The sequence below is a fragment of the Panthera leo genome, chromosome E1 (genome assembly GCF_018350215.1).
Source record: "Panthera leo isolate Ple1 chromosome E1, P.leo_Ple1_pat1.1, whole genome shotgun sequence".
Taxonomy (NCBI): Eukaryota; Metazoa; Chordata; class Mammalia; order Carnivora; family Felidae; genus Panthera; species Panthera leo.
The window spans coordinates 27,480,825-27,506,587 of record NC_056692.1 but is presented as its reverse complement, the minus strand read 5'-3'; the positions used below and the strand labels follow the sequence as shown (position 1 = coordinate 27,506,587).

The following is a 25,763-nucleotide window of genomic DNA, read 5'->3' as shown; positions in this document are numbered from 1 at the left end:
CCCCACATCAGGCTCACTGCTGTTAGCTTAGAGCCCCCTTCAGATCCTCTGTCCCCCTGTCTGTCCCTCCCCCACTTGTATGCTCACTCTCTCTCTCTCAAAAGTAAACATTTAAAAAAAATTTTTAAGGCGTGGTTCTGTTCTTCAAATATTCAACTACACAGTACAATTTTAACTGAAGCTACTCTCCCAACCCTGTTTGTCACCTATTACAAGTTTGTTAATGGACAAATAAATGCTCGTAACAAATTTTTTTAATTAGATGAACGTATAATTCTATCACCTGCAGAACTAATATTTGATGCATCTTTCCTAGTCTTTTCAATGCCTCTTATTACATATATGGAAATATTTACAGAACAATTTCTAATTATCAAACCCAAACACTTTACCATCTCATTGTGCTTCCAGCCATCCTGACACACAGAAGTTATTTGGTTAGGATCACATAACTAGAATTTAAAACCTGCTATTTACAGGGGCCTGGGTGGCTCAGTCGGTTAAGGGTCTGACTCTAGATTAAGGCTCATATCATGATCTCACAGTTTGTGAGTTCAAGCCCCAAGTCAACTTCTGTACTGACAGCATGGAGCCTGCCCCATGCTCTCTGCCCCTCCCCAGCTCACACTCTCTCTCTCAAAGTAAATTAACTAAAACAAAAAAACAAAAAACCTGTATTTACATTGCAGACTCCAAAGCCCAATCTTAACTACAAAACTGCAATCTGTTTCCCCTATCCCCCATTTAACACAGCTTCAGCATTTCCCAGGTTAACAGTAGTAATTTATTGGCAGCTTGACCTCTTATTATGTGAATACACCTATTTACCTTCCATTAGCCAGATGTATTTGTGTTTTGCTAGTATAAATAACCCTGTGATTAACATCTTTGCATCAAAATCTGTCCCTATGATTACCTTATTGCCAATAGTTATTTAAAAACAAATAGGCACCCGAGTGGCTCAGTCAGTTAAGCATCTGACTCTTGATTTTGGCTTAGGTCATGATCTCAGGGTTTGAGTTTCAGTCCTGCACAGGGCTCCATGCTGACAATGTAGAGCCTGCTTGGAATTCTTTCTCCCTATCTCTCTGCACCCCCACCCCCCACCAAAATAAATAAATAAACTTTAAAAAAATTTTTTTTACAAATAAATAACAAGGGGCGCTTGGGTGGCAGTCATGAGCAGCTGATTTTGGCTCAGGTCATGATCATGTGGTTCATGGGTTCAAGCCCCACGTGGGGCTCTATGATGACAGCTCGGAACCTGGAGCCTGCTTTGGATTCTGTCTCCCTCTCTATCTCTCTGCCCCTCACTTGCTCACACTCTATGTATCTCTTTCTCTGTCTAAAACTAAATAAACATTAGGGTGCCTGGGTGGCTCAGTCAGTTAAGCATCCCACTTCAGTTCAGAACATGATCTCACAGCTTGTGAGTTATGAGGCCCGCATGAGGCTCTGTGCCGACAGCTCAGAGCCTGGAGCCTGCTTCAGATTCTGTGACTGCCTTTTCCCTGCTCACACTCTCTCTCTCTCTCTCTCAAAAATAAGTATTTTTTTTAAAAACTCAAAAAAAATTTAATAAAATAAATGAATAAATAAATAAAATAAGGAAATACACACACAATTGGCAAGTAACAGTTGCCAGCAATCCTCTGTTTTCAGTTTCTTAGCTTTCATATAGAATGTACAATTATAATAATATAGGCTGAAGGAGAACAAAGGTAGTGTTGATATACAACAGAGACACTCTAAAACAGCATTTGAAAGCAAAGTTCATGTTGTTCAACATTAGCAGCAAGAAGGAATAAGAAAATAAAAGTGAGGCTGTCACAGAAAAGCCAATTTATTATTACTAATGTTAGCTTTTGTGGAGGATTTTAGGTCACATATTAGCAGTCTCCAATAATGTGACCATTACCTATAATCAAAACTTTTCAAAAATAAAATTATATACATATAATGTATAATATAATACAAATATTTTTTCTATCTGTTAATTTCCAAAGCATGCTCATTCATATCTACTAACCAATAGTACATAAATATCCTTTTATGATAGGCCAGGACATCCATTTTCTCCCAATTATACAAAAACAAATGCAAAATAGTGTTACGTGACTTCCTTGCCTGAAATGATAAGACTGTGTGTACATACATACATTTAAATCCCTTTATTCCCATTCCATGTTTTTGGCTGAACTTTATTCATATAATATCTGCCCTTCTTATAGGACCTTCTCTTGTGAAAGGCATCACTATCCAGTTACCCAAGCCAAATCTCCTTCTCCATCCCCCCACCGCTAGTCATCGAGTGCTAACAAGACATCTTCTTAAATCTTTCTGGAATGGATCTCCTCTCCATTAGAATTCCCTTTTGCAAGTCCACTTCTTCATAAGTCTGAACAAAAGATTTTAATTGCTCTGCTGCAGTTTTCTCTTCTTTAGTCAGTGGTGACAGCTAAAAAACAAATGAGAAAATCTTTATTTCAAAATCTGTAAAAACTGTGTAATTTAGTTAACTTCTGCTTTTTTTTTTTATGTTTCCATAAGCTCATACTATGTCTATAATCACAAATTTAGGAAGGCAGGATAAAATAGATATTTGGCTATCCAAATACAAGGTACTTTTAATGTTTGAGCTTTCAAAGAACTTGCAATTAAGTTTAAGAAACAAAACCAATAAATCAAACAGTTTAAGGACTGTAATTTAACAAAACTAAATAAGTCACATTTGACTGCCATATTCTAAAAGCATTTTGAGAAAGAAATGTGAATAAAATAGTCTGGAAGTTTCCTCAGAAGTGGAGAACTAAATTGAACTAAATTTTGAAGGATAATGTTTTTAGCTGCAAGTAACAGGAATACATTTAAAAATGGATAAATAGGCTCTTTCCACAATTTGGCTATTGTTGAGAGTGCTGCTATAAACACTGGGGTACAAGTGCCCTTATGCATCAGTACTCCTGTATCCCTTGGGTAAATTCCTAGCAGTGCTATTGCTGGGTCATAGGGTAGGTTTATTTTTAATTTTCTGAGGAACCTCCACACCGTTTTCCAGAGTGGCTGCACCAGTTTGCATTCCCACCAACAGTGCAAGAGGGTTCCCATTTCTCCACATCCTCTCCAGCATTTATAGTCTTCTGATTTGTTCATTTTGGCCACTCTGACTGGCGTGAGGTGATATCTGAGTGTGGTTTTGATTTGTATTTCCCTGATGAGGAGCGACGTTGAGCATCTTTTCATGTGCCGGTTGGCCATCCGGATGTCTTCTTTAGAGAAGTGTCAATTCATGTTTTCTGCCCATTTCTTCACTGGGTTATTTGTTTTTCGGGTGTGGAGTTTGGTGAGCTCTTTATAGATTTTGGATACTAGCCCTTTGTCCAATATGTCATTTGCAAATATCTTTTCCCATTCCGTTGGTTGCCTTTTAGTTTTGTTGGTTGTTTCCTTTGCTGTGCAGAAGGAACATAAGGTCTTCATAAGGTCCCAGTAATTCATTTTTGCTTTTAATTCCCTTGCCTTTGGGGATGTGTCGAGTAAGAGATTGCTACGGCTGAGGTCAGAGAGGTCTTTTCCTGCTTTCTCCTCTAGGGTTTTGATGGTTTCCTGTCTCACATTCAGGTCCTTTATCCATTTTGAGTTTATTTTTGTGAATGGTGTCAGAAAGTGGTCTAGTTTCAACCTTCTGCATGTTGCCGTCCAGTTCTCCCAGCACCATTTGTTAAAGAGACTGTCTTTTTTCCATTGGATGTTCTTTCCTGCTTTGTCAAAGATGAGTTGGCCATACGTTTGTGGGTCTAGTTCTGGGGTTTCTATTCTATTCCATTGGTCTATGTGTCTGTTTTTGTGCCAATACCATGCTGTCTTGAGGATTACAGCTTTGGAAAGAGCCTAAATGTCCATCAACTGATGAATGGATAAAGAAATTGTGGTTTATATACACAATGGAGTACTACATGGCAATGAGAAAGAACGAAATATGGCCCTTTGTAGCAACGTGGATGGAACTGGAGAGTGTGATGCTAAGTGAAATAAGCCATACAGAGAAAGACAGACACCATATGTTTTCACTCTTATGTGGATCCTGAGAAACTTAACAGAAACCCATGGGGGAGGGGAAGGAAAAAAAAAAAAAAAAAAAAGAGGTTAGAGTGGGAGAGAGCCAAAGCATAAGAGACTCTTAAAAACTGAGAACAAACTGAGAGTTGATGGGGGGTGGGAGGGAGGGGAGGGTGGGTGATGGGTATTGAGGAGGGCACCTTTTGGGATGAGCACCGGGTGTTGTATGGAAACCAATTTGACAATAAATTTCATATATTGAAAAAAAAAAAATTAAAACTAGAACTACACTATGCCCTAGCAGTGGTACTGCTAGGAATTTACCCAAGGGATACAGGAGTGCTGATGCATAGGGGCACATGTACCCCAATGTTTATAGCAGCACTTTTAACAATAGCCAAATTATGGAAAGAGCCTAAATGTCCATCAACTGACAAATGGATAAAGAAGACGTGGTTTATATATACAATGGAATACTACTTGGCAATGAGAAAGAATGAAATCTGGCCATTTGTGGCAATGTGGATGGAATTGGAGGGTATTAGGCTAAGTGAAATAAGTCAGGCAGAGAAAGACAGATACACTATGTTTTCACTCATATGTGGATCTTGAGAAACTTAAGAGAAGACCATGGGGGAAGGGAAGGGGCAAAAAAAGTTACAGAGAGGGAGGGAGGCAAACCATAAGAGACTCTTAAGGACTGAGAACAAACTGAGGGTTGATGGGGGATGGGGGTGAGGGGAAAGTGGGTGATGGGCATGGAGGAGGGCACTTGTTGGGATGAGCACTGGGTGTTGTATGGAAACCAATTTGACAATAAATTATATTAAAAAAATAATAAAAAAATTAAAAAAATAAAAATGGATAAATAATAAGAAAATTTATTATCACTGCACAATAACTACAGAAAAAGGTCAGACTTCAGGACTGGTTTATTCAGCAGCTCAACATAAAGACTGGGTTTTTCCACCTTATCTAATATCCTTGGTGGTGGTTTATCCTCAAGCTGAAAGGAAAAATGGCTCTAGCAGTTCTAGGCATCACATCTATACATAATGTTTAGAAGAAGAAAAGTTTTCTCTTCCTAGAGGTCTCTCAGCAGCGAGGAAACTCTAATTTCCAACGTCTAGACTTTCTCTTCTCACATGTCACATGGGTTACAAACCCATTCCTGAGTCAATTTAGTTAAAAGAAAATCCATTTCCCTTGCCAATGAGATGCACGCCCTGAAGCTGAGGAAAGCACCAACTTTGCCCCAGACACGAGCTAGGGATGGCACACATCTCAAGAAAGTCAGTGTTCTATTAGGCAGCAAGGGCGAATAGATACTGAGAAAACAACCCAGCAAACAGTATCTGCCTAAAGTAGGTAGGAGCAAACAGCAAAAGGAAGAATAGAAGCCAAATGGAAATGTAAAGGACTTTCATAGGGCACTAACCAATGGGCTAGCTAAAACCGGGTTAATGGGGAAATTATACAAAGTACAACGTGAAGAATCAAATAGTTACAACTCCGCCTAACTATATAGGTCATCTCTAGAGAGACTGCCGAATCTGGAACACACTATACTACAGAATAAGAATCTCTAGAGCAGTGCTGTCCACCAGAACTTTCTGTGATGCTGAAAATATTCTATATCTGTGCTGTCTAATCAGTAGATGAAGAACTGATTTTTTTATTTAATTACTTTAAATTTTAATTTAGGGGCACCTGGGTGGTTCAGTCAGTTAAATGTCTGACTACAGCTCAGGTCATGATCTCATGGTTCATGAGTTCAAGCCCCACATCAGGCTCCTGGCCATGGAGCCTACTTCGGATTCTGTGTCTTCCTCTCTCTCTCTGCCCCTTCCCTGCTCTCTCTCTCTCTCTCTCTCTCAGAAAATGAATAAAAAACATTAAAAAATTTTAAAAATAATAATACATTTTAATTTGTATAGCCACATTTGGCTATTGGGCTGCCCAGCTGGCTTGGCTGATTAAGCCAACGTTTACCAAAAATATTCACATAGATAAAATGAAAAACAATCATATACCTTTCTGCAACCCAAATAATTACAGAATTTCCCTCTTCTATCTCAAAACAGGAAATGGTATTATTCTGAAAGGACTTTGTTCTCCATGAGTCCATGTTTCTTGTTGTGATAACTGTTCAAGAGATTTCAGATGACCTGTTTCATAAATTTTCAAAGAATTTTTCCAGGAATTAACCAATCTAAAACTTGTAGAAAATTTTCTTCCTTAATACAAATGTTTCAGAGCTCAGTGGAATACCACACATTCTGTTTTTAATACCTTTTTAATTATATTTGTTTTGGGGGTTTGTTTTGGTCATTTTTATTTTGGAACCAATCTAGTCCTGTGTGTGTGTGTGTGTGTGTGTGTGTGTGTGTGTGTGTGTGTGTGTGTCTTGGTGGTCACCTTTATAATTAAGTGTATTTAAGCCTTAATGTCTTTATATTAACTAAAAAGTATTCCTTTCACCTCCTTTTCTGTTCTCACCTCCCTATTTATTTTTTAATATTATAAATTCAAGTCCCATTTTTGAATATTATCAATTCAAACATATTTTCTATCCTTGCAAATGAAAATCCTTGCACTCTTATAAAGACTATAACAAGGGGAGTGCCTGCGTGGCTCAGTTGGTTGAGCTTCCAACTCTGGATTTCGGCTCAGGTGGTGATCCCAGGGTGGTGGGATCGAGCCCCTTGTCAGCTCCTCGCTGAGAACGGAACCTGCTTGGGATCCCCTCTCTCTCCCTCTCTCTCTCTGCCCCTCTCTCCCACTCACGCTCTCTCTCTCTCTGTAAAAGAAGTAGAATGAAAAAAAAAAAGATATAGCAAGATAATACCTGAACAGTTTTACTTTCTATTTGCTTTCTGTTGTCTATAAAAAAAGCAACATTTGCCTTAAGTAAGTTTATCCCTTTATCGTTCTTCATGTTCCCAAAATAATCTTAAAGGCCCTTTTGGTTATTTTAGAAAATTTCCGAAGCCTCAACTTAATCTAGCTTTTGGCTTTCATAAGTATTCTCACAGTTCTGTCCCTATGACTGACACACCTCTTTCTATACTTCCTTTATAAGGTCTACCTTACATGTCTTTTAAATTCTGGGCTCATAGAACTATTTTTGTTTATACAACTCTACAGATGCCATTCTCTTTTCTTCCACATTTTGATCATGAAAATTTTCTCTAAACTTTCTACTATCTCATTTTTAAAGTAGTAGATACAAGTCCCACCACATCTGACATTTCCCAACATGGCCATCACTGAATCGAAAATATTATCTCCTTCTTCAAGGTTTATAACCAACCTTTCAGTCATCTCTCCTTATTTGTAATGTAATCCAAAGTAAAAGCTCCATTAGTTTTCTACCTTAAATATAATTATTGCTCATTGCAGATACTTCTTTTTTATTTTTTTTTTCAGAGACAGAGAGGGCACCAGTGGGGGAGAGGGGCAGAGGGAGAGAGACAGAATCTCAAGTAGGATCCCCACTCAATATGGAGCCCAGTACAGGGCTCAATCCCACATCCCTAGGATCATGACCTTACCCAAAAGCAACAGGCAAATGTTCAACTGACTGAGCCACACAGGTGCCCCTGCAGGTACATCTTTTAAGTGAATGAAGAACTTTACAGATAATTAGATGACTGAAATCCTCTATCACTATTATAACTATTTTCTGTACCGCTTTTTAATCTTAGTCAGAAATATAGTTTTTACTGACTGTACCCAGTGGGGACAATTTTTATTACCACAGCATTCAAAATATCACTTTTCAGGGCATCTGGGTTGGTTAAAGATCCGACTTCGGCTCAGGTCATGAACTCACAGTTTGAGAGTCTGAACACTGTGTCAGGCTCTGTGCTGACAGCCTGAAGCCTACTTCACATTCTGTCTCCCTCTCTCTCTGCCCCTCCCATTCTTGTGTGTGTGCTTGCTCTCGCTCTCTCTCTCTCTCTCTCAAAAATAAACATTTAAAACAAAAAAAACCAAAATAGTGACTTTTATTTCACCCACCTAAATTTATCCTGTGCTTCAATAAATTTATGGATTTCTGTACATATATGTTGATATGTACATTTAGAACTACATTTAATCTCTCCTCAAGATGTTTCCTTAGAACAAGTTTATATGCTTCTATTTTCACACTCTGATCACCAACAATGAAGAATATGACTTGAGTTGTATTTATATATATATATATATATATAAATATATACTGCTATCATAAATATACTGTTTTTGCATTTTACTTATTAGTATGTGTCATGACCCTTACTGTTTTTTGTTTGTTTGTTTTTTATTGTTTGTTTGTTTTAAGGAGATAGAAGTTTATTGAATACACCACAAGGGAGCAGTGGGCAGGACAGCAGAGGAGATATCTACCACACCCTTCCTGTTTTAAACTCCTACTTCCTATTCCCTCTGTGACCCCCTCTTTTTTCCCCAAATTTTAGAGACAGAGCATGAGTTGGGGAAAGGGGCAAACAGAGAGAGAATCTTAAGCAGGCTACACACTCAGCACAGAGCCTGATGTGGGGCTTGATGCCACGATCCTGGAATCATGACCTGAGCTGAAATCAAGAGTTGGATGATCAACCTACTGAGCCACCCAGGCACTCCTCTCTCTATGTCCTTTCTAATCACTCTTTCCTCCGCCACTATTCATTCTCCCCATAACATAATATCTGAGGTATATAACACCTGAGATACATCCGGGGCACCTGGGTGGCTCAGTCAGTTAAGCATCCAACTTCCGCGTTAGATCATGATCTCAGTTTATGAGTTTGAACCCAGCATTAGGCTCTCTGCTGTCAGCACAGAGCCTGCTTCAGAACGACTGTCCCTCCCCCTCCCCTGCTTTCATGCACACATGTACAATCTCTCTCTCTTAAAAATAAATACATATTTTAAAAAAAAATTAAAGGCAGCTCTTCCTGCCCAGGGATCCTGTCCCGTGCTTTAATAAAATCACCTTTTTGCACCAAAAAAATAAAACAAAACAAAACAACCATCTGAAATACATCGAAGGTATCATTTCATTATTTTTTAAATTTTTACAATGTCTTTATTTTGTTTTTGACAGACATAGAGAGTGAGCGTCTGGGGAGGGGCAGAGAGAGGAGACACAGAATCAGAAGCAGGCTCCAGGCTCTGTCAGCACAGAACCTGACACGGGGCTCGAACTCACAGACGGTGAGATTGTGACCTGAGCTGAAGTCGGATGCTTAACCAACTGAGCCACCCAGGTGCCCCTGAAGGTACCATTTGAAAAATTTAATTAGGTACTATTCTCTTTTTTGCCATTGGTAATATAAAGAATTATTGACCAAATTAACCTTGGTAATCAACCTTTGAGATTTATTCTCACTACCAGCCTGTAATTCAAGTATCTTAAACCAAATTTAGTTCAGGGTTGGTAAAAAAATATAAACAAACAAACAAACAAAACCCCATGTATTCTGCCCCTAGCTGCATGCCCGTAACGATAGCTTTTGTACAACACCCAAACACAGCTCCTTAATACAGCACTCTAAGCAGGTATTACCAGTTAACTGGTTGGAGTTGACACCAGAGATAAAAAAAATTATAGGGGCGCCTGGGTGGCTCAGTCGGTTGAGCGTCCGACTTTGGCTCAGGTCACGATCTCGCGGTTCGTGAGTTCGAGCCCCGCGTCAGGCTCTGGGCTGATGGCTCAGAGCCTGGAGCCTGCTTCCGATTCTGTGTCTCCCTCTCTCTCTGACCCTCCCCCATTCATGCTCTGTCTCTCTCTGTCTCAAAAATAAATAAACATTAAAAAAAAATTATATAGATGTCTTTTGTCCATATAATTAAGTTCTACTCTATGATTCCAACTACATACAAACTATCTTTTCTTTTGAAAGCCCTCAACTTTGGGGACACCTGGGTTGATTTTGGCTCAGGTCATGATCTCATGGTCATGAGATAGAGACCCATGTCAGGATCCACACTGAGTATCGAGCCTGCTTGGGATTCTCACTCTCTCCCAATGCTCCTCCCCTGTGTTTGTGCACTCTCTCTCTCTCTCTCTAAAAAAAAAAAAAAAAAAGAAAGAAAGAAAAAAAGAAAGCCTTCAACTTTGCCTTAATAGTAAATGAAAATTCTACCAAATCCTTCAGTTGGCTATTTAAGATGATCGTGCCTAGGCCAGCAGTTCATATTGGTTGTTTTTTTTTTTACTCCATTATATCTGAAGAGTTTTACATAATCAGTGATAAAGGTTCACAATTACAAGGATTTTTACAAGAAATCAGAGGGCAATGAGGAATGGAGAAAGAGAGTGAAGGTCAGGATTCCCCAAGCCCACCAAGCCAACTGTAGAAAAGGAGAACTAAAACAAGTCACTGGTATAGATGCTTTCCAGATTTCTCAGTCTCACTAGTTCTAAAACGAACTACAAGCTGGTAGATTTAATAAGCATTAGAAAGGTTTCTCTTCTGCCATGGCTGTATAATCAAAGATAGCACACCTCTTTAGTAACCACGTCAAGTCCACATACTTATATTAAAACAAAAGGAGATAAGATCTATTATACTTCAGGAATCAGGAAAATCTCATTTCCATCAACAGTTCAAACTGAATGCTGAATCTCAAAATGAAAATGGGGGCTCATCTTTCAAAGAGACACTCAGAATTAAAACTCTACAAATCCAACTTGTCAATTGGAAGCATTACCTCCACATCTGTTTGTTTTTGTAGTTCTTGTATCATGGTCATCGTCTTACTGACAGTAGCACAAATGCGGTTCTTACTCTCTTTCTGTTCTATACCAATCGGTTTAAAGCGGGCATACAAAGTTTGATATCGAGACTTTATTGCTGACAATTCCTTTAAGAGTGTAACTGGATTTCTCTATATCAGGGAAAAAATAATATATTAAATTGTGAAAAGGAAAAGTTAAGCTTCTTTTAAGAATTAGAGTATGTACAACACATTCTACCATCCATTTAATTGAACACTGTATTTAATTACACAACTGTGTAATAGAGGATGGGAGGAGAGGAATAAAGAAGCATAAGACCTAAATCCTATTCTCAAGTAATTTAAAGCTTAGGTCCAGAAATAACCCACAGATGCACACAAAATAGCAATATTAAAATAAGCAAATAAGGTGACATTAGATAAATAACATTTAATACATAGTTCACCATAATTAATTACATATTATTTTTAAAATACAATTCTAAATACTATTCAGAAGGTGATTAAAGGAACTATTTTGTTCTTAATGAGTAAGAAAATTTAAAACTACATATCATAAAATTCTTAAACATACTGTCATGAGGCTAAAGTATGTGTAAGTACCAATTAATTGACTTTCCTATACAAATTCACACCAACTCAAGAGACTATATTTATAGATTACGTTGGTTTTTCAAATTCATTTTAATGTTTATTTATTTTTGACAAACAGAGATAGAGTGCAAGCGGGGGAGGCGCAGAGAGAGAGGGAGACACAGAATCCAAAGCAGGCTCCAGGCTCCGAACTGTCAGTGCAGAGCATGATGCGAGGCTCGAACCCATGAACCAGGAGATCATGACCTGAGCCAAAGATGGACACTTAACCGACTGAACCACCCAGGAGCCCGTTCAAATTCATTTTAAATGTTTCTTTATTTTGAGAGAGAGAGAGAGCACATGCGCAACTGAGCTGGGGAGGGGCAAAGAAGAAGGGTGGGGGAGAGAATCCCAAGCAGACCCCATGCCCAGCAAGGAGCCCAACAGGGGGGGCTCAATCCCACGACTGTGAGATCATGACCTAAGCCAAAATCAAGAGTCGGTTAATCAAGATGCTTAACTGAATGTGATATCCAGGCGCCCCTCAAATTCATTTCAGAATATAAACAGTATTCCATAAATGCATTTCAAAAGGGTCCTGACACTTGGTAATTCTTTTCATTCCCTGATGGCTCCTTAGCAAACCCTGCAATACTAACTATTCCAAACTTTCTCCACTCCCTCCAGTTAGCATCTACTCCTTCTTGGCACAAGACCTCACCAACTATTATACCAAGAAAATAGAAAATATCTAGTAGAAACACCATCTTCCTGCCTTTTCATCTGAAAAGGAAAACATCAATGGGTATTCTCATCCCTACTCAGCCCCTAGCACTACCACTATTATTATTGTTTCCTCCCCACATCCTCCACAGCCTTAAGTTTCCTATATTTCTATAACCTTTTCAATATCTCCCTTTGTACAGACTTCAAATATATATATAGAACTTCCCTATATTGGGGAGAAATGAACTCCTGGGGGGAAATTAACTCCTTCTCCTGACTCTGTTGTCGCTTTAAAACCAGTTTCATTCTTCTCACTCCATTCCCACCAACTGTCCAGGTCCTATAATAATAACATCCCATAGACTAACATCCTTTGCCAAATTTTTGCAAACAATCAAAAGATAAGCTTGTCCAATAGCATATAATTTTGATACCCTTTCTCATGTTTTCTTCTTGTTCCTATCTTCTTAAAATGAACTCTTGATTTCTATAAAACTATATATACTATCTTGGTTATCTTCCTACTCTTCAGATATCTCCTTCATGGACCTTCTCTCCTGGCTGTGACAGAGACTCAGTTTATGGCCCTCTACTCCTTGTTTCCTTGGAGATTTTTCTCTAAGCTTTTGATGATATTAATAGTAAATAAAGATGATTCTCACAAGAAGGAAAAAGAAGAGAAACTCTAACTTAAAACTGTTAAAATAATTCTTCAGGTAGTGATCAAGACCTATAGAATGAGCAATGGAAGTAGGAAAGGGACAGGGGTGCCTGGCTGGCTCAGTTGGAGGAGCATGCGACTCTTGATCTCAGGGTTGTGAGTTTGAGCCTCATGTACAAATGACTAAAAAAATAAATAAATAAAAACTTAAAAAAAAAAAAAAAAAAAAGAAGTAGGAAAGGGACAAAAGAGAGATACCATGAAAGCCGTTAAGAGGCAGTTGCAGTTGTGCTCTCCGAATTTCTGTCTCTCTGTCTCGCCGTCCAGATGGCCTCCCAGAACTGCAACCCAGCCACTGCCAGCAAAGGAGCTGAGCCCAGCGGGGGTGCCGCCCAGGCCCCATGGGCAAGAGGCTATAGCAGAAGCTAATGATCCTTATGATGTCTGGTGACAAAGGAATTTCTGCCTTCCCTGAATCAGACAACCTTTTCAAATGGGTGGGACCATCCATGAAGCAGCTGGCACAGTATACGAGGACCTGAGGTATAAGCTCTCCCTGGAGTTGCCCAGGGGCTACCCTTACAATATGTCTACAGTAAAGTTCCTCACGCCCTGCTACTACCCCACCGTGGACACCCAGGGTAACATCTGCCTGGACATCCTGAAAGATAAGTGGTCTGCACTGTATGATGTCAGGACCATCCTACTGTCCATCCAGAGCCTACTAGAACCTAACATCAATAGCCCTTTGAACACACTTGCTGCTGAGCTCTAGAAAAACCCTACAGCATATAAGAAGTATCTGCAAGAAACCTTTTCAAAGCAGGTCTCCAGCCAAGAACCCTGGCTGTCTACCCTCTTTCCTTGTATTGTCTTTTTATTTTCTCCTTAGATCGTCTGTCCTTTCCTTCATTTCTGCCTAGAACTCTGTATCTTAAACTGTGGTGTTATTTTTGTTTTGCTTCTGTTTTTTAAATTAAGTCTCTGGTTGAGCCCTTGTGATGACTATACTAAGTAAATACATTGGGTTTTTAAAAACAAACAAAAAAAAGGAAACACTTAAGAGAACTTAGTGGTATGTTTGATAGAAGCAAAGAAATAATAGATGACACCAAATGTATAGTCTGGTATATAAAGGAATGTGTATATTATGATGCCTTTCCAGGTGTCTTCTCAGTATATACCCCAATGATATTGAGACCTGTCCTCATTGGCTAGAGATTTACTATACCCGTCCTTAGAAAAACAAAAAACATACAGAGAAACAGCTAGCTAAAAGCCCAAATTCCAATTTTATGGATGTAAAACATCCAAGTTGCTACAAGATTACCATGGTTTGCAGCCATGCTTAGACAGTGGCTCTTTGGGTAGACTGTTGTGCCTACCCAAAGACAGTGTTGTGCCACCCAACAGAAGGAAAGGCCAGACTCACAGAAGGGTGTTCATTTAGAAGAAAGCAACACTAATAATCCACACAATGTCTTGAATTTGTGTTATATTGCAGAAAGCCTTATCAGTTCAGTAATTCCAGTTAATCTACCAAGATAATGTAATTATATTTAATTTTGTAAGGTATATAGCAGTGATCTCCTATTTTGGTATCAGTTTTTCAATAAAGTTTTGATTATGGGCAAAAAAAGAAAGAAAGATCTGCAAAGAAAATGCTCAAAAGAAAACAAAATTATCTTTCTGAAACAAATATAGGTGAGGAACATGGTAACAGGAGTTTGTAGTTTACTATATCTTTATATTTAAGTGGATTCTATTGAAAAGTGTTGACTTTTATTTATGCACAATTACCGACAGACTCCAAATCACAGTAGACTAGAATAAGGATAATGCACCTAAACAAAATTATATGTATGTATGTGGATATGAACACACACACACACACACACACACAATCATAGAGGTTGGTACATAGTAATGTTCAATGAATGTTTATTGCACTATTACCATGTAGAGATATTAGAAGTTAGTCTAACTGGTTACTTTCTTGTTCCTTGATATATATATATATATATATATATATATATATATATATATATATATATAAAATAATAATTTGAACTAATGTCAGTGAACTCAACAAACATTAAGATCATGGTTTTCTTCCCAAATATAACACAAATAAAGGGGGAGTTATTAGATAAATATTATGAGTATTTAAAGTTATAGTTGCTCAGGGCACCTAGCTGGCTCAGTTGGTAAAGCATTCGATTTTTGATCTCAGGGTTGTGAGTTTGAGCCCCACGTTGTGTGTGGAGATTACTTAAAAATAAAATCTTTAAAATAAATAAATAAATGGGGCACCTAGGTGGCTCAGTCGGTTAGGCATCTGACTTCAGCTCATGTCATGATCTTGTGGTTTGTGAGTTCAAGCCCTGCATCAGGCTCTGTGCTGACAGTTCAGAGCCTGGAGCCTGCTTCAGATTCTGTGTCTCCCTCTCTCTGCCCCCTCCTGCTCATGTTCTGTCACTCTCTCTCTCAAAAAATAAATAAACATTAAAAAAAAAAATTTTAATGAAATAAAATAAGTAAATAAATAAAAAGTTATAGGACCTCAAAACATGACAGAGAATTACCATATGATCCAGCAATTCTACCTCTAGGTATATATAGAAAAGAAGTGAAAAACAAGGACCCAGGGGCACCTGGGTGGTTCAGTCAGGTAAGCATCCAACTATTGATTTCACTCAGGTCATGATCTCATGGTCGGGAGATGAAGCCCCATGTTGGGCTCCATGCCGGATGTGGAGTCTGCTAAAAAGTCTCTCTCTCTCCCTCTCCCTGCCCCTCTCCCTGTCCCTCCCTTGTTTGCACATGTGCGTATGCTCTCTCTCTCAAAAACAAAAAAAGAAAACAAAGACCCAGAAAGATAAATAAATGTACATATGAGCATTATTCACAATACCCAAAAGATGGAAGCAACCTAAGTGTCTACTGACAGAAAAATGGATTTTTTAAACATGGTATATACATACAATGGATTATTATTCAGCCTTAAAAAGGAGGGAAATCATGATATATGCTATACCATGGATGAACATCAAAGACATTACACTAAGTGAAATGACCCAGCTACAAATGGACAAAGTCAAGTTCATAGAGACAAAGAGTAGAATGGTGGTTGCCAGGGACTGAAGGGAGGGGGGAATGGAAGGTTATTGTTTAATGGGTGCAGAGTTTCAGTTTAAAAAGAAGAAAAAGTTCTGGAGATGGGTGGTGATGATGGTTGCACAAAAATGTGAATATAATTAATACAATTGAAACTTGCACTCAAAAATGGTTAAAATGATAGATTTTAAGTTATACATATTTTACCACAATGGAGAAAAAAGAATGTAAAATGGGTACAACGGCTTTGGAAAACAATTTGGCGGTTCCTGAAAATATTAAACGTAGAGTTACTATACGGCCATCAATTCCACTCTTAGGTATAAACCAAAGAGAAATGAAAGGAAATACCCACACAAAAACTTCTTGGGATTTTTTTTTTTTTAAGATTTTTTTTGTTTTACATTTATTTATTTTTGAGAGACAGAGAGAGACAGAACGTGAATGGGGGAAGGGCAGAGAGAGGAGACACAGAATCTGAAGCAGGCTCCAGACTCTGAGCAAGCAGTCAGCACAGAACCCGACATGGGTCCCAAACCCATGTACCATGAGGTCATGACCTGAGCTGAAGTCAGACGGTCAACCGACTGAGCCATCCAGGCACCCCTTAAGATTTTATTTTTACTGGGCGCCTGGATGGCTCAGTCAGTTAAGCCTCCAACTCTTGATCTCAGCTCAGGGCTTAATCTCAGGGTAATGAGTTCAAACCTCATGTTGGGCTCCATGTTAGGCATGAAGCCTACTTAAAAAAATGTAATTCAAAATAAAGAAGTAATAAATGGATACAATAAAGTTGAAGGACCCAAAATTAACAGAGAAATTGGCTGCATTTCTATACACTAATAATTAAGTAGCAGAAAGAGAAATTAAGAAAACAATTCCATTTTTATTTGCACCAAAAAGAGTAAAATACCTGGGAATAAACTTGACCAAAGAGGTGAAAGACTTATACTCTGAAAACTAAAAAACACTAATGAAAGAAATTGAAGACAACACGAAGAAATGTTGATAGTGCATGCTTATGAATTGGAAGAATGAATATTAATAAAATGTCCATACTACCCAAACCAATCTATAGATTCAATGCAATCCCTATCAAAATACCAATAGCATTTTCACTGAACTAAAACAAATAATCCTAAAATTTTTACGGAACCACAAAGATCCCAAATAGCCAAAGCAATCTTGAGAAAGAAAAAAGCTGAAGGTATCACAACCCCAGATCTCAAAATATACTACAAAGCTGTAGTAAAACAGTACAGTACTGGCACAAAAATAGATACATAGATAAAAGGAATAAAACAGCCCAGAAATAAATCCACACTTATATGCTCAATTAATCTATAATAAATAAAGGAGGCAAGAATACACAATGGGGAAAAAACAGTCTCTTCAATAAATGATGCTGGGAAAACTGGACAGCTACATGCAAAAGAATGAAACTGGACTACTTTTCCTACACCACAGACAAAAATAAACTCAAAACAGATTAGGGACCTAAATGTGAGCCCTGACACCATAAAACCCCTATAAAAAAACCTAGGCAGTAATTTCTTTGACATTGGCTATAGAAATATTTTTCTAGATATGTTTCCTCAGACAAGAGAAATAAAAGCAAAAATAAAATATTAAGACTACATTATGGGGCGCTTGGGTGGCTCAATCAGTTAAGCATCTGACATCAGCTCAGGTCATGGTCTCACAGTTTGTGGGATCAACCCCTGCATCAGTTGCTGCACTGACAACTCAGGGCCTGGAGCCTGCTTCAGATTCTATGCCTCCCTCTCTCTCTGCTGCTCCCCCACTCATGTTCTGGCTCTGTCTCTCAAAAGTAATAAAACATTTTTAAAAATTAAAAAAAGAAACTATACCAAATTGCACAGCAAAGGAAACTGCCAACAAAACAAAAAAGCAACCTACTCAATGGGAGAAGATATTTGCAAATGATATATCAAATAATGGATTAATATCCAAAATATTAAAAGAACTCCCACAACTCAATACCAAAAAACCCCACAGGAAATCAGATTAAAAAATGGGCAAAGAAGACTAGGGATAAAGATTGCGGCACAGGAGGGTGCTGGGCTCACCTCGTCCTGCTGATCACTTAGATTCCACCCACACCTGCCTAAATAATCCAGAAAACCTCCAGAAGACTAGCAGAACAGACTCTCCAAAGCCAAGCACAGACAAAAGGCCCACAGAAGAGGGTAGGAAGGGCGGAGAGATGGTGCATGCTACACGGACTGGCGGGAGGGAGCCAGGGCAGCAGAGGGGCAGCCCACCCGGCAAGGCAGAGCCCCTGAAGTCTGGCTTGCAAAAGCGGAGGGGCCGGACTCCGTGAGTTCTGACAGCCAGCGGGACTTAACATCTGGAATGTTAAAAGTCAACAGCTCTGCTCAGAGAGCGGGAAGGCGAGGACACCAGGAGGGAGAATTGTTGAACCCCGGAAGACAGAGCTCAGCTCAGCGGGGAACAAAGGCACTGGCCAGCACCATCTCCCTCTCCCATCCCTCAGTCGTAATCCCAAAGGGAACCAGTTCCCATCACCGATCTTGCTTCCACCGCGCAAGCACCCAATGCTGTGCTTCTGTGGATACATCCCTCTGATGGGTCTTCCTCCCTCCTGGAGCTGCAGGGCCCCTCCCGCAGGGGACCACCGACAGCAAAGCTAGCTAAGCCTGCCCCTCCCGCCCCTGTGCACCTTGTGGATCCACCCCAGCTAATACACCAGACCCCATTAAAGCAGCACCACAAGCCTGGCAGTGTGCAAGTAGCCTGGACAGGGGCCACACCACTCCACAGTGAGTCCTGCCCCTGGGAGAGGGGAATATAAGGTACACACCAGTCTGACTGTGGCCCCAGCGGTGGGCTGAGGACAGACATCAGGTCTGACTGCAGCCCCGCCCACCAACACAAGTTACTCCAAACAGCACAGGGGAAGTGCTCTGCAGTTCTGCGCCACCCCAGGGAATACCCAAAATGGTGAAATGGAAGAACTCTCCTCAAAAGAAACTCCAGGAAGTAGCGACAGCTAATGAATTGATCAAAAACGATTTAAGCAATACAACGGAACAAGAATTTAGAATAATAGTCATAAAATTAATCGCTGGGCTTGAAAAAAGCATAGAAGACAGCAGAGAATCTATTGCTACATAGATCAAGACCTAATTAATAGTCATGAGGAGCTAAAAAAAATGCTATAAATGAGATGCAAAATTAAATGGAGGCGACCACAGCTCAGATTGAAGAGGCAGAGGAGAGAATAGGTGAATTAGAAGATAAAGTTATGGAAAAAGAGGAAGCTGAGAAAAAGAGAGATAAAAAATCCAGGAGTATAAGGGGAGAATTAGAGAACTGAGTGATGCAATCAAACAGAATAATATCCATATAATAGGAATTCCAGAAGAGGAAGAGAGACAGAAAGGGGCTTAAAGTGTACTTGAACAAATCAGTTGAGAACTTCCCTGATCTGGGAAAGGAAAAAGGCATTGAAATCCAAGAGGCACACAGAACTCCCTTCAGACGTCAACTTGAATCGATCTTCTGCATGACATATCATAGTGAAACTGGCAAAATACAAGGATAAAGAGAGAATTCTGAAAGCAGCGAGGGATAAACACGCTCTAACATATAAAGGGAGACCCATAAGACTAGTGGCAGACCTATCTACTGAAACTTAGCAGGCCAGAAACAACTGGCAGGAAATCTTCAATGTGATGAACAGAAAAAATACGCAGCCGAGAATCCTTTATCCAGCAAGTCTTGTCATTCAGAATAGAAGAGATAAAGGTCTTCCCAAACAAACAAAAACTGAAGGAATTCATCACCACTAAATCAGCCCTACAAGAGATCCTAAGGGGGATTCTGTGAGTGAAATGTTGCAAGGACCAAAAAGTACCAGAGACATCACTACAAGCATGAAATCTACAGACATCACAATGACTCTAAACCCATATCTTTCTATAATAACACTGAACGTAAATGGACTAAATGCACCAACCAAAAGACATAGGGTATCAGAATGGATGAAAAACCAAGACCTATCTATTTGCTGTCTACAAGACACTCATTTTAGACCTCAGGACACCTTCAGATTGAAAGTGAGGGGATGGAGAACTATCTATCATGCTACTGGAAGTCAAAAGAAAGCTGGAGTAGCCATACTTATATCACACAAACTAGACTTTAAATTAAAGGCTGTAACAAGAGATGAAGAAGGGCATTAAATAATAATTACAGGGTCTATCCATCACGAAGAGCTAACAATTATAAATGTCTATGCGCCAAATACCGGAGCCCCCAAATATATAAAACAATCACAAACATAAGCAACCTTATTGATAAGAATGTGGTAATTGCAGGGGACTTTAATAATCCACTTACAACAATAGATAGATCATCTAGACACAGGATCAATAAAGAAGCAAGGGCCCTGAATGATACATTGGATCAGATGGACTTGACAGATATATTTAGAACTCTGCATCCCAAAGCAACAGAATATACTTTCTTCTCAAATGCACATGGAACATTCTCCAAGATAGATCACATACTGGGCCACAAAACAGCCCTTCATAAGTATAAAAGAATTGAGATCATACCATGCACACTTTCAGACCACAATGCTATGAAACTTGAAATCAACCACAGGAAAAAGTCTGGAAAACCTCCAAAAGCATGGAGGTTAAAGAACACCCTACTAAAGAATGAATGGGTCAACCAGGCAATTAGAGAAGAAATTAAAAAATATATGGAAACAAACGAAGATGAAAATACAACAATCCAAACGCTTTGGGATGCAGCGAAGGCAGTCCTGAGAGGAAAATACATTGCAATCCAGGCCTATCTCAAGAAACACGAAAAATCCCAAATACAAAATCTAACAGCACACCTAAAGGAAATAGAAGCAGAACAGTAAAGACACCCCAAACCCAGCAGAAGAAGAGAAATAATAAAGATCAGAGCAGAAATAAACAATACAGAACCAAAAAAACTGTAGAGCAGATCAATGAAACCAAGAGTTGGTTTTTTGAAAAAATAAACAAAATTGATAAACCTCTAGCCAGGCTTCTCAAAAAGAAAAGGGAGATGACCCAAATAGATAAAATCATGAATGAAAATGGAATTATTACAACCAATCCCTCAGAAATACAAGCAATTATCAGGGAATACTATAAAAAATTATATGCCAACAAACTGGACAACCTGGAAGAAATGGACAAATTCCTAAGCACCCACACACTTCTAAAACTCAAACAGGAAGAAATAGAAAACTTAAACAGACCCATAACCAGCAAGGAAATTGAATCAGTTATCAAAAATCTCCCAACAAATAAGAGTCCAGGACCAGATGCCTTCCCTGAGGAATTCTACCAGACATTTAAAGCAGAGATAATACCTATCCTTCTCTAGCTGTTCCAAAAAATAGAAAGGGAAGGAAAACTTCCACTCATTCTATGAAGCTAGCATTGCTTTGACTCCCAAACCAGACAGAGACCCAGCAAAAAAAGAGAACTACAGGCCAACATCCCTGATGAATATGGATGCAAAAATTCTCAACAAGATACCAGCAAATCGAATTCAACACCGATCAAGTGGGATTCATTCCTGGACTGCAGGGCTGGTTCAACATTCGCAAATCAATCAATGTGATACATCACATTAATAAAAGAAAAGAAACATATGATCCTGTCAATCGATGCAGAAAAAGCATTTGACAAAATTCAGCATCCTTTCTTAATAAAAACCCTCGAGAAAGTCGGGATAGAAGGAACATACTTAAACGTCATAAAAGCCATTTATGAAAAGCCCACAGCTAATATCATCCTCAATGGGGAAAAACTGAGAGCTTTCCCCCTGAGATCAGGAGCAAGACAGGGATGTCCACTCTCACTGCTGTTGTTTCACATAGTGTTGGAAGTGCTAGCATCAGCAATCAGACAACAAAAGGAAATAAAAGGCATCAAAATTGGCAAAGATGAAGTCAAGCTTTCACTTTTTGCAGATGACATGATATTATACATGGAAAACCCTATAGACTCCACCAAAAGTCTGCTAGAACTGATACAAGAATTCAGCAAAGTCGCAGGATACAAAATCAATGTACAGAAATCAGTTGCATTCTTATACACTAACAATGAAGCAACAGAAAGACAAATAAAGAAACTGATCCCATTCACAATCGCACCAAGAATCATAAAATACCTAGGAATAAACCTAACCAAAGATGTAAAAGAACTGTATGCTGAAAACTATAGAAACCTTATGAAGGAAACTGAAGAAGATATAAAGAAATGGAAAAACATTCCATGCTTGTGGATTGGAAGAATAAATGTTGTTAAAATGTTAATACTACCTAAAGCTATTTACACATTCAATGTAATCCCAATCAAAATTGCACCAGCATTCTTCTCAAAGCTAGAACAAGCAATCCTAAAATTTGTATGGAACCACAGAAGACCCCAAATAGCCAAAGTAATTTTGAAGAAGAAGACCAAAGCGGGAGGCATCACAATCCCAGACTTTAGCCTCTGCTACAAAGCTGTAATCATCAAGACAGCATGGTACTGGCACAAAAACAGACACATAGACCAATGGAATAGAATAGAAACCCCAGAATTAGACCCACAAAAGTATGGCCAACTAATCTTTGACAAAGCAGGAAAGAATATCTAATGGAAAAAAGACAGTCTCTTTAACAAATGGTGCTGGGAGAGCTGGACAACACTCAAAATGGATAAAGGACCTGAATGTGAGACAGGAAACCATCAAAACCCTAGAGAAGAAAGCAGAAAAAAAAACTCTCTGACCTCAGCCGCAGCAATTTCTTACTTGACACATCCCCAAAGGCAAGAGAATTGAAAGAAAAATGAACTATTAGGACCTCATGAAGATAAAAAGCTCCTGCAATGCAAAGGAAACAATCAACAAAACTAAAAGGCAACCAACGGAATGGGAAAACATATTTGCAAATGACATATCGGACAAAGGGCTAGTATCCAAAATCTATAAAGAACTCACCAAACTCCACATCCGAAAAACAAATAATCCAGTGAAGAAATAGGCAGAAAACATGAATAGACACTTCTCTCAAGAAGATATCCAGATGGCCAACAGGCACATGAAGAGATGCTCAACATCGCTCCTCATCAGAGAAATACAAATCAATACCACACTCAGATACCACTCCATGCCAGTCAGAGTGGCTAAAATGAACAAATCAGGAGACTATAGATGCTGGCGAGGATGTGGAGAAACGGGAACCCTCTTGCACTGTTGGTGGGAATGCAAAGTGGTGCAGCCGCTCTGGAAAACAATGTGGAGGTTCCTCAAAAAATTCAAAATAGATCTACCCTATGACCCAGCAATAGCACTGCTAGGAATTTACCCAAGGGATACAGGAGTGCTGATGCATAGGGGCACTTGTACCCCAATGTTTATAGCATCACTTTCAACAATAGCCAAATTATGGAAAGAGCCTAAATGTCCATCAACTCATGAATGGATAAATTGTGGTTTATATACACAATGGAATACTAGTTGACAATGAGAAAGAATGAAATATGGCCCTTTGTAGCAACGTGGATGGAACTGGAGAGTGTTATGCTAAGTGAAATAAGCCATACAGAGAAAGACAGATACCATATGTTTTCACTCTTATGTGGATCCTGAGAAACTTAACTGAACACCATGGTGGAGGGGAAGGAAAAAAAAAAAAAAAAGGTTAGAGAGGGAGGGAGCCAAAACATAAGAGACACTTAAAAACTGTGAACAAACCAATGGTTGATGGGGGATGGGAGGGAGGGGAGGGTGGGTGAGGGGTACTGAGGAGGGCACCTTGTTGGGATGAGCACTGGGTGTTGTATGGAAACCAATTTGACAATAAATTTCATATTAAAAAATAATAATAATAACAAGAAAGACTGAGAAATGGAGTAAGGGTAGCCACAGGGAAAGCTGGTAATGCCTATGTTGGGGCCTCTTCTTTGCTACAGAAGAGCAAGGAAAAGTTAGAGGTGTCATCTTTATTTTGTCTGATATAGACTCTTAATCCAGACAAATAGGCTGCTAAACAAAGTTGGAAGAACAGAGATCAATAAACAGATGAAGACTTATGAGCTACATGCTTTCTCTTTGAGCCATGTCCATCTGTTGCCGGAAGCATCTTCTTCCTCTGAAGAGGAAACAACAGAAGTTGCAAGAAGATAACCCACTGGCACAGGAACACAGCAGGCTTAAAAAATTCTCAAAGTGATTGCTGGAATTAAAGCTATAATTTACTAGCACCAGTGCCTCCTGCACAATATTCTTGAGCAAATTGCATAACCAAATATAACAGCCTCATTAAAAAACATGATATTCAAAAAGGCCTAACACATGACCTTTCTTTAGATACTACAAAACAGCAGAAAAGAAGTGCGGGAAGTAAATGACAAATGAAAAATTCACATAAGTAAAATGATTTCTCCAATATGCAAGAGAATTGGGACAATTCTTGGTTTCTAAACTTCATTTCCCTGTAAAAGGAACTAATTTCTTTGAAGGAAGTATTGGTAATGGTTTGGATAGAAGGTACAATGTGACTTAATGCACCAGAAAGCAAAAAAGTGCACAAAGACTGATTGAGGAGGCATGAGGGGTCCTCCCCACTGGACAACTTTGAGGAATTGAAGTATTAAAAGCAATGGTGTTTACAATAGTTATTGATTTATTGAACAAAAACAAGTTTCCAAGTCCATTGTAAAGGAAAGAAAGGAGGGAACAGGAATTGAAGTATTAAAAGCAATGGTGTTTACAATAGTTATTGATATATTGAACAAAAACAAGTTTCCAAGTCCATAGGAAAGGAAAGAAAGGAGGGGACAGTGAAATTTTATTTTCACAGAAGAATACTGGGTAAAAAATACACAATTAGTGAGAGAATTACAAAATCACTTTTTTGCAATCACTGATATAATTTATTCAGGCAGATATCATCACTGGGTTCTATAGCCAATGGATGAACAGGATATCAACAAACTCTCAAAGTATTTTTTAATAATGTATGAACATGACAGGAGACATCTTAATCAAATTATCAATCTTAACATATCTCTGGATATGATACAATGTGATGTTAACAATATTACCTATTGTATTCTGATGAAAATATCCAAACGGAATCTATTCACAAGTAAATAATCAGAAAAATCAAAATTACAGACTAATTTATAAGACAACAGGCCTAGATTCTTTAATTAAAAAGTCAATGTCATTAATAATAAAAACAGGTAAGACAGGGGACAGGTATAAATAAAAAGGCAATAAAGAAACTTGATAACAAAAACAAAAACAAAAACAAAAACAAAAACAAAAAAATGGCAGAGGACCTAAATAGATAGTTTTCCAAAGAAGACATACAGATGGCCAACAGATACATGAAAAGATGCTCTATATCACTAATCATCAGAGAAATGCAAATCAAAACTGCAACAAAATAACACCTTATACCTATCAAATGGCTAGTACCAAAAAAGACAAGAAATAATAAGTGATGAGAATGTAGAGAAAACGGAACTTTTATGCACTGTCAGTGGGAATGCAAATTGGTGCAGCCACTGTGGAAAATAGTATGGAGGTTCCTCAGAAAATTGAAAATGAAAATACCATATAATCCAGTTAATTCCACTACTATTTAGTATTTACCCAAAGAGAATACACACACAGACACAGACACACACACACTAAAGAAAACAAAAAGGCAAATTGGAAAAGATACATGCACACCTATGTTTATTACAGCATTACTTTACAATAGCAAAGATATAGAAGCAACCTATGTGTTAGATGAATATAAAGAAAATGTGGTATATATGTATGATGGAATATTACCCAATCATAAAAACGAATGAGA

At 38.6% G+C, this 25,763-nt stretch overlaps 1 protein-coding gene and 2 pseudogenes across 3 annotated transcripts in view; 2 read left to right on the top strand and 1 right to left on the bottom strand.

Moving 5' to 3' along the window:
• Positions 1 to 1,759: 1,759 nt before the first annotated feature.
• SKA2 (spindle and kinetochore associated complex subunit 2) overlaps positions 1,760 to 25,763 on the bottom strand; it is a 49,743-nt gene continuing 25,739 nt past the window's right edge. Inside the window, exons 3-4 of one of the 3 annotated variants that reach the window (XM_042916937.1) lie at positions 10,762 to 10,938; positions 1,760 to 2,458 (exon numbers count right to left, since the gene is read on the bottom strand). In XM_042916937.1, the coding sequence (XP_042772871.1) occupies positions 2,315 to 2,458; positions 10,762 to 10,938 (321 nt within the window). In that variant the 3' untranslated portion in view covers positions 1,760 to 2,314. Of the gene's footprint in view, positions 2,459 to 10,761; positions 10,939 to 25,763 lie in introns of those variants that run through there. The other 2 variants (XM_042916936.1, XM_042916935.1) reach the window with 2 other exon arrangements.
• Positions 13,079 to 13,659, top strand: LOC122207130 (annotated as a pseudogene).
• Positions 13,829 to 14,217, top strand: LOC122206923 (annotated as a pseudogene).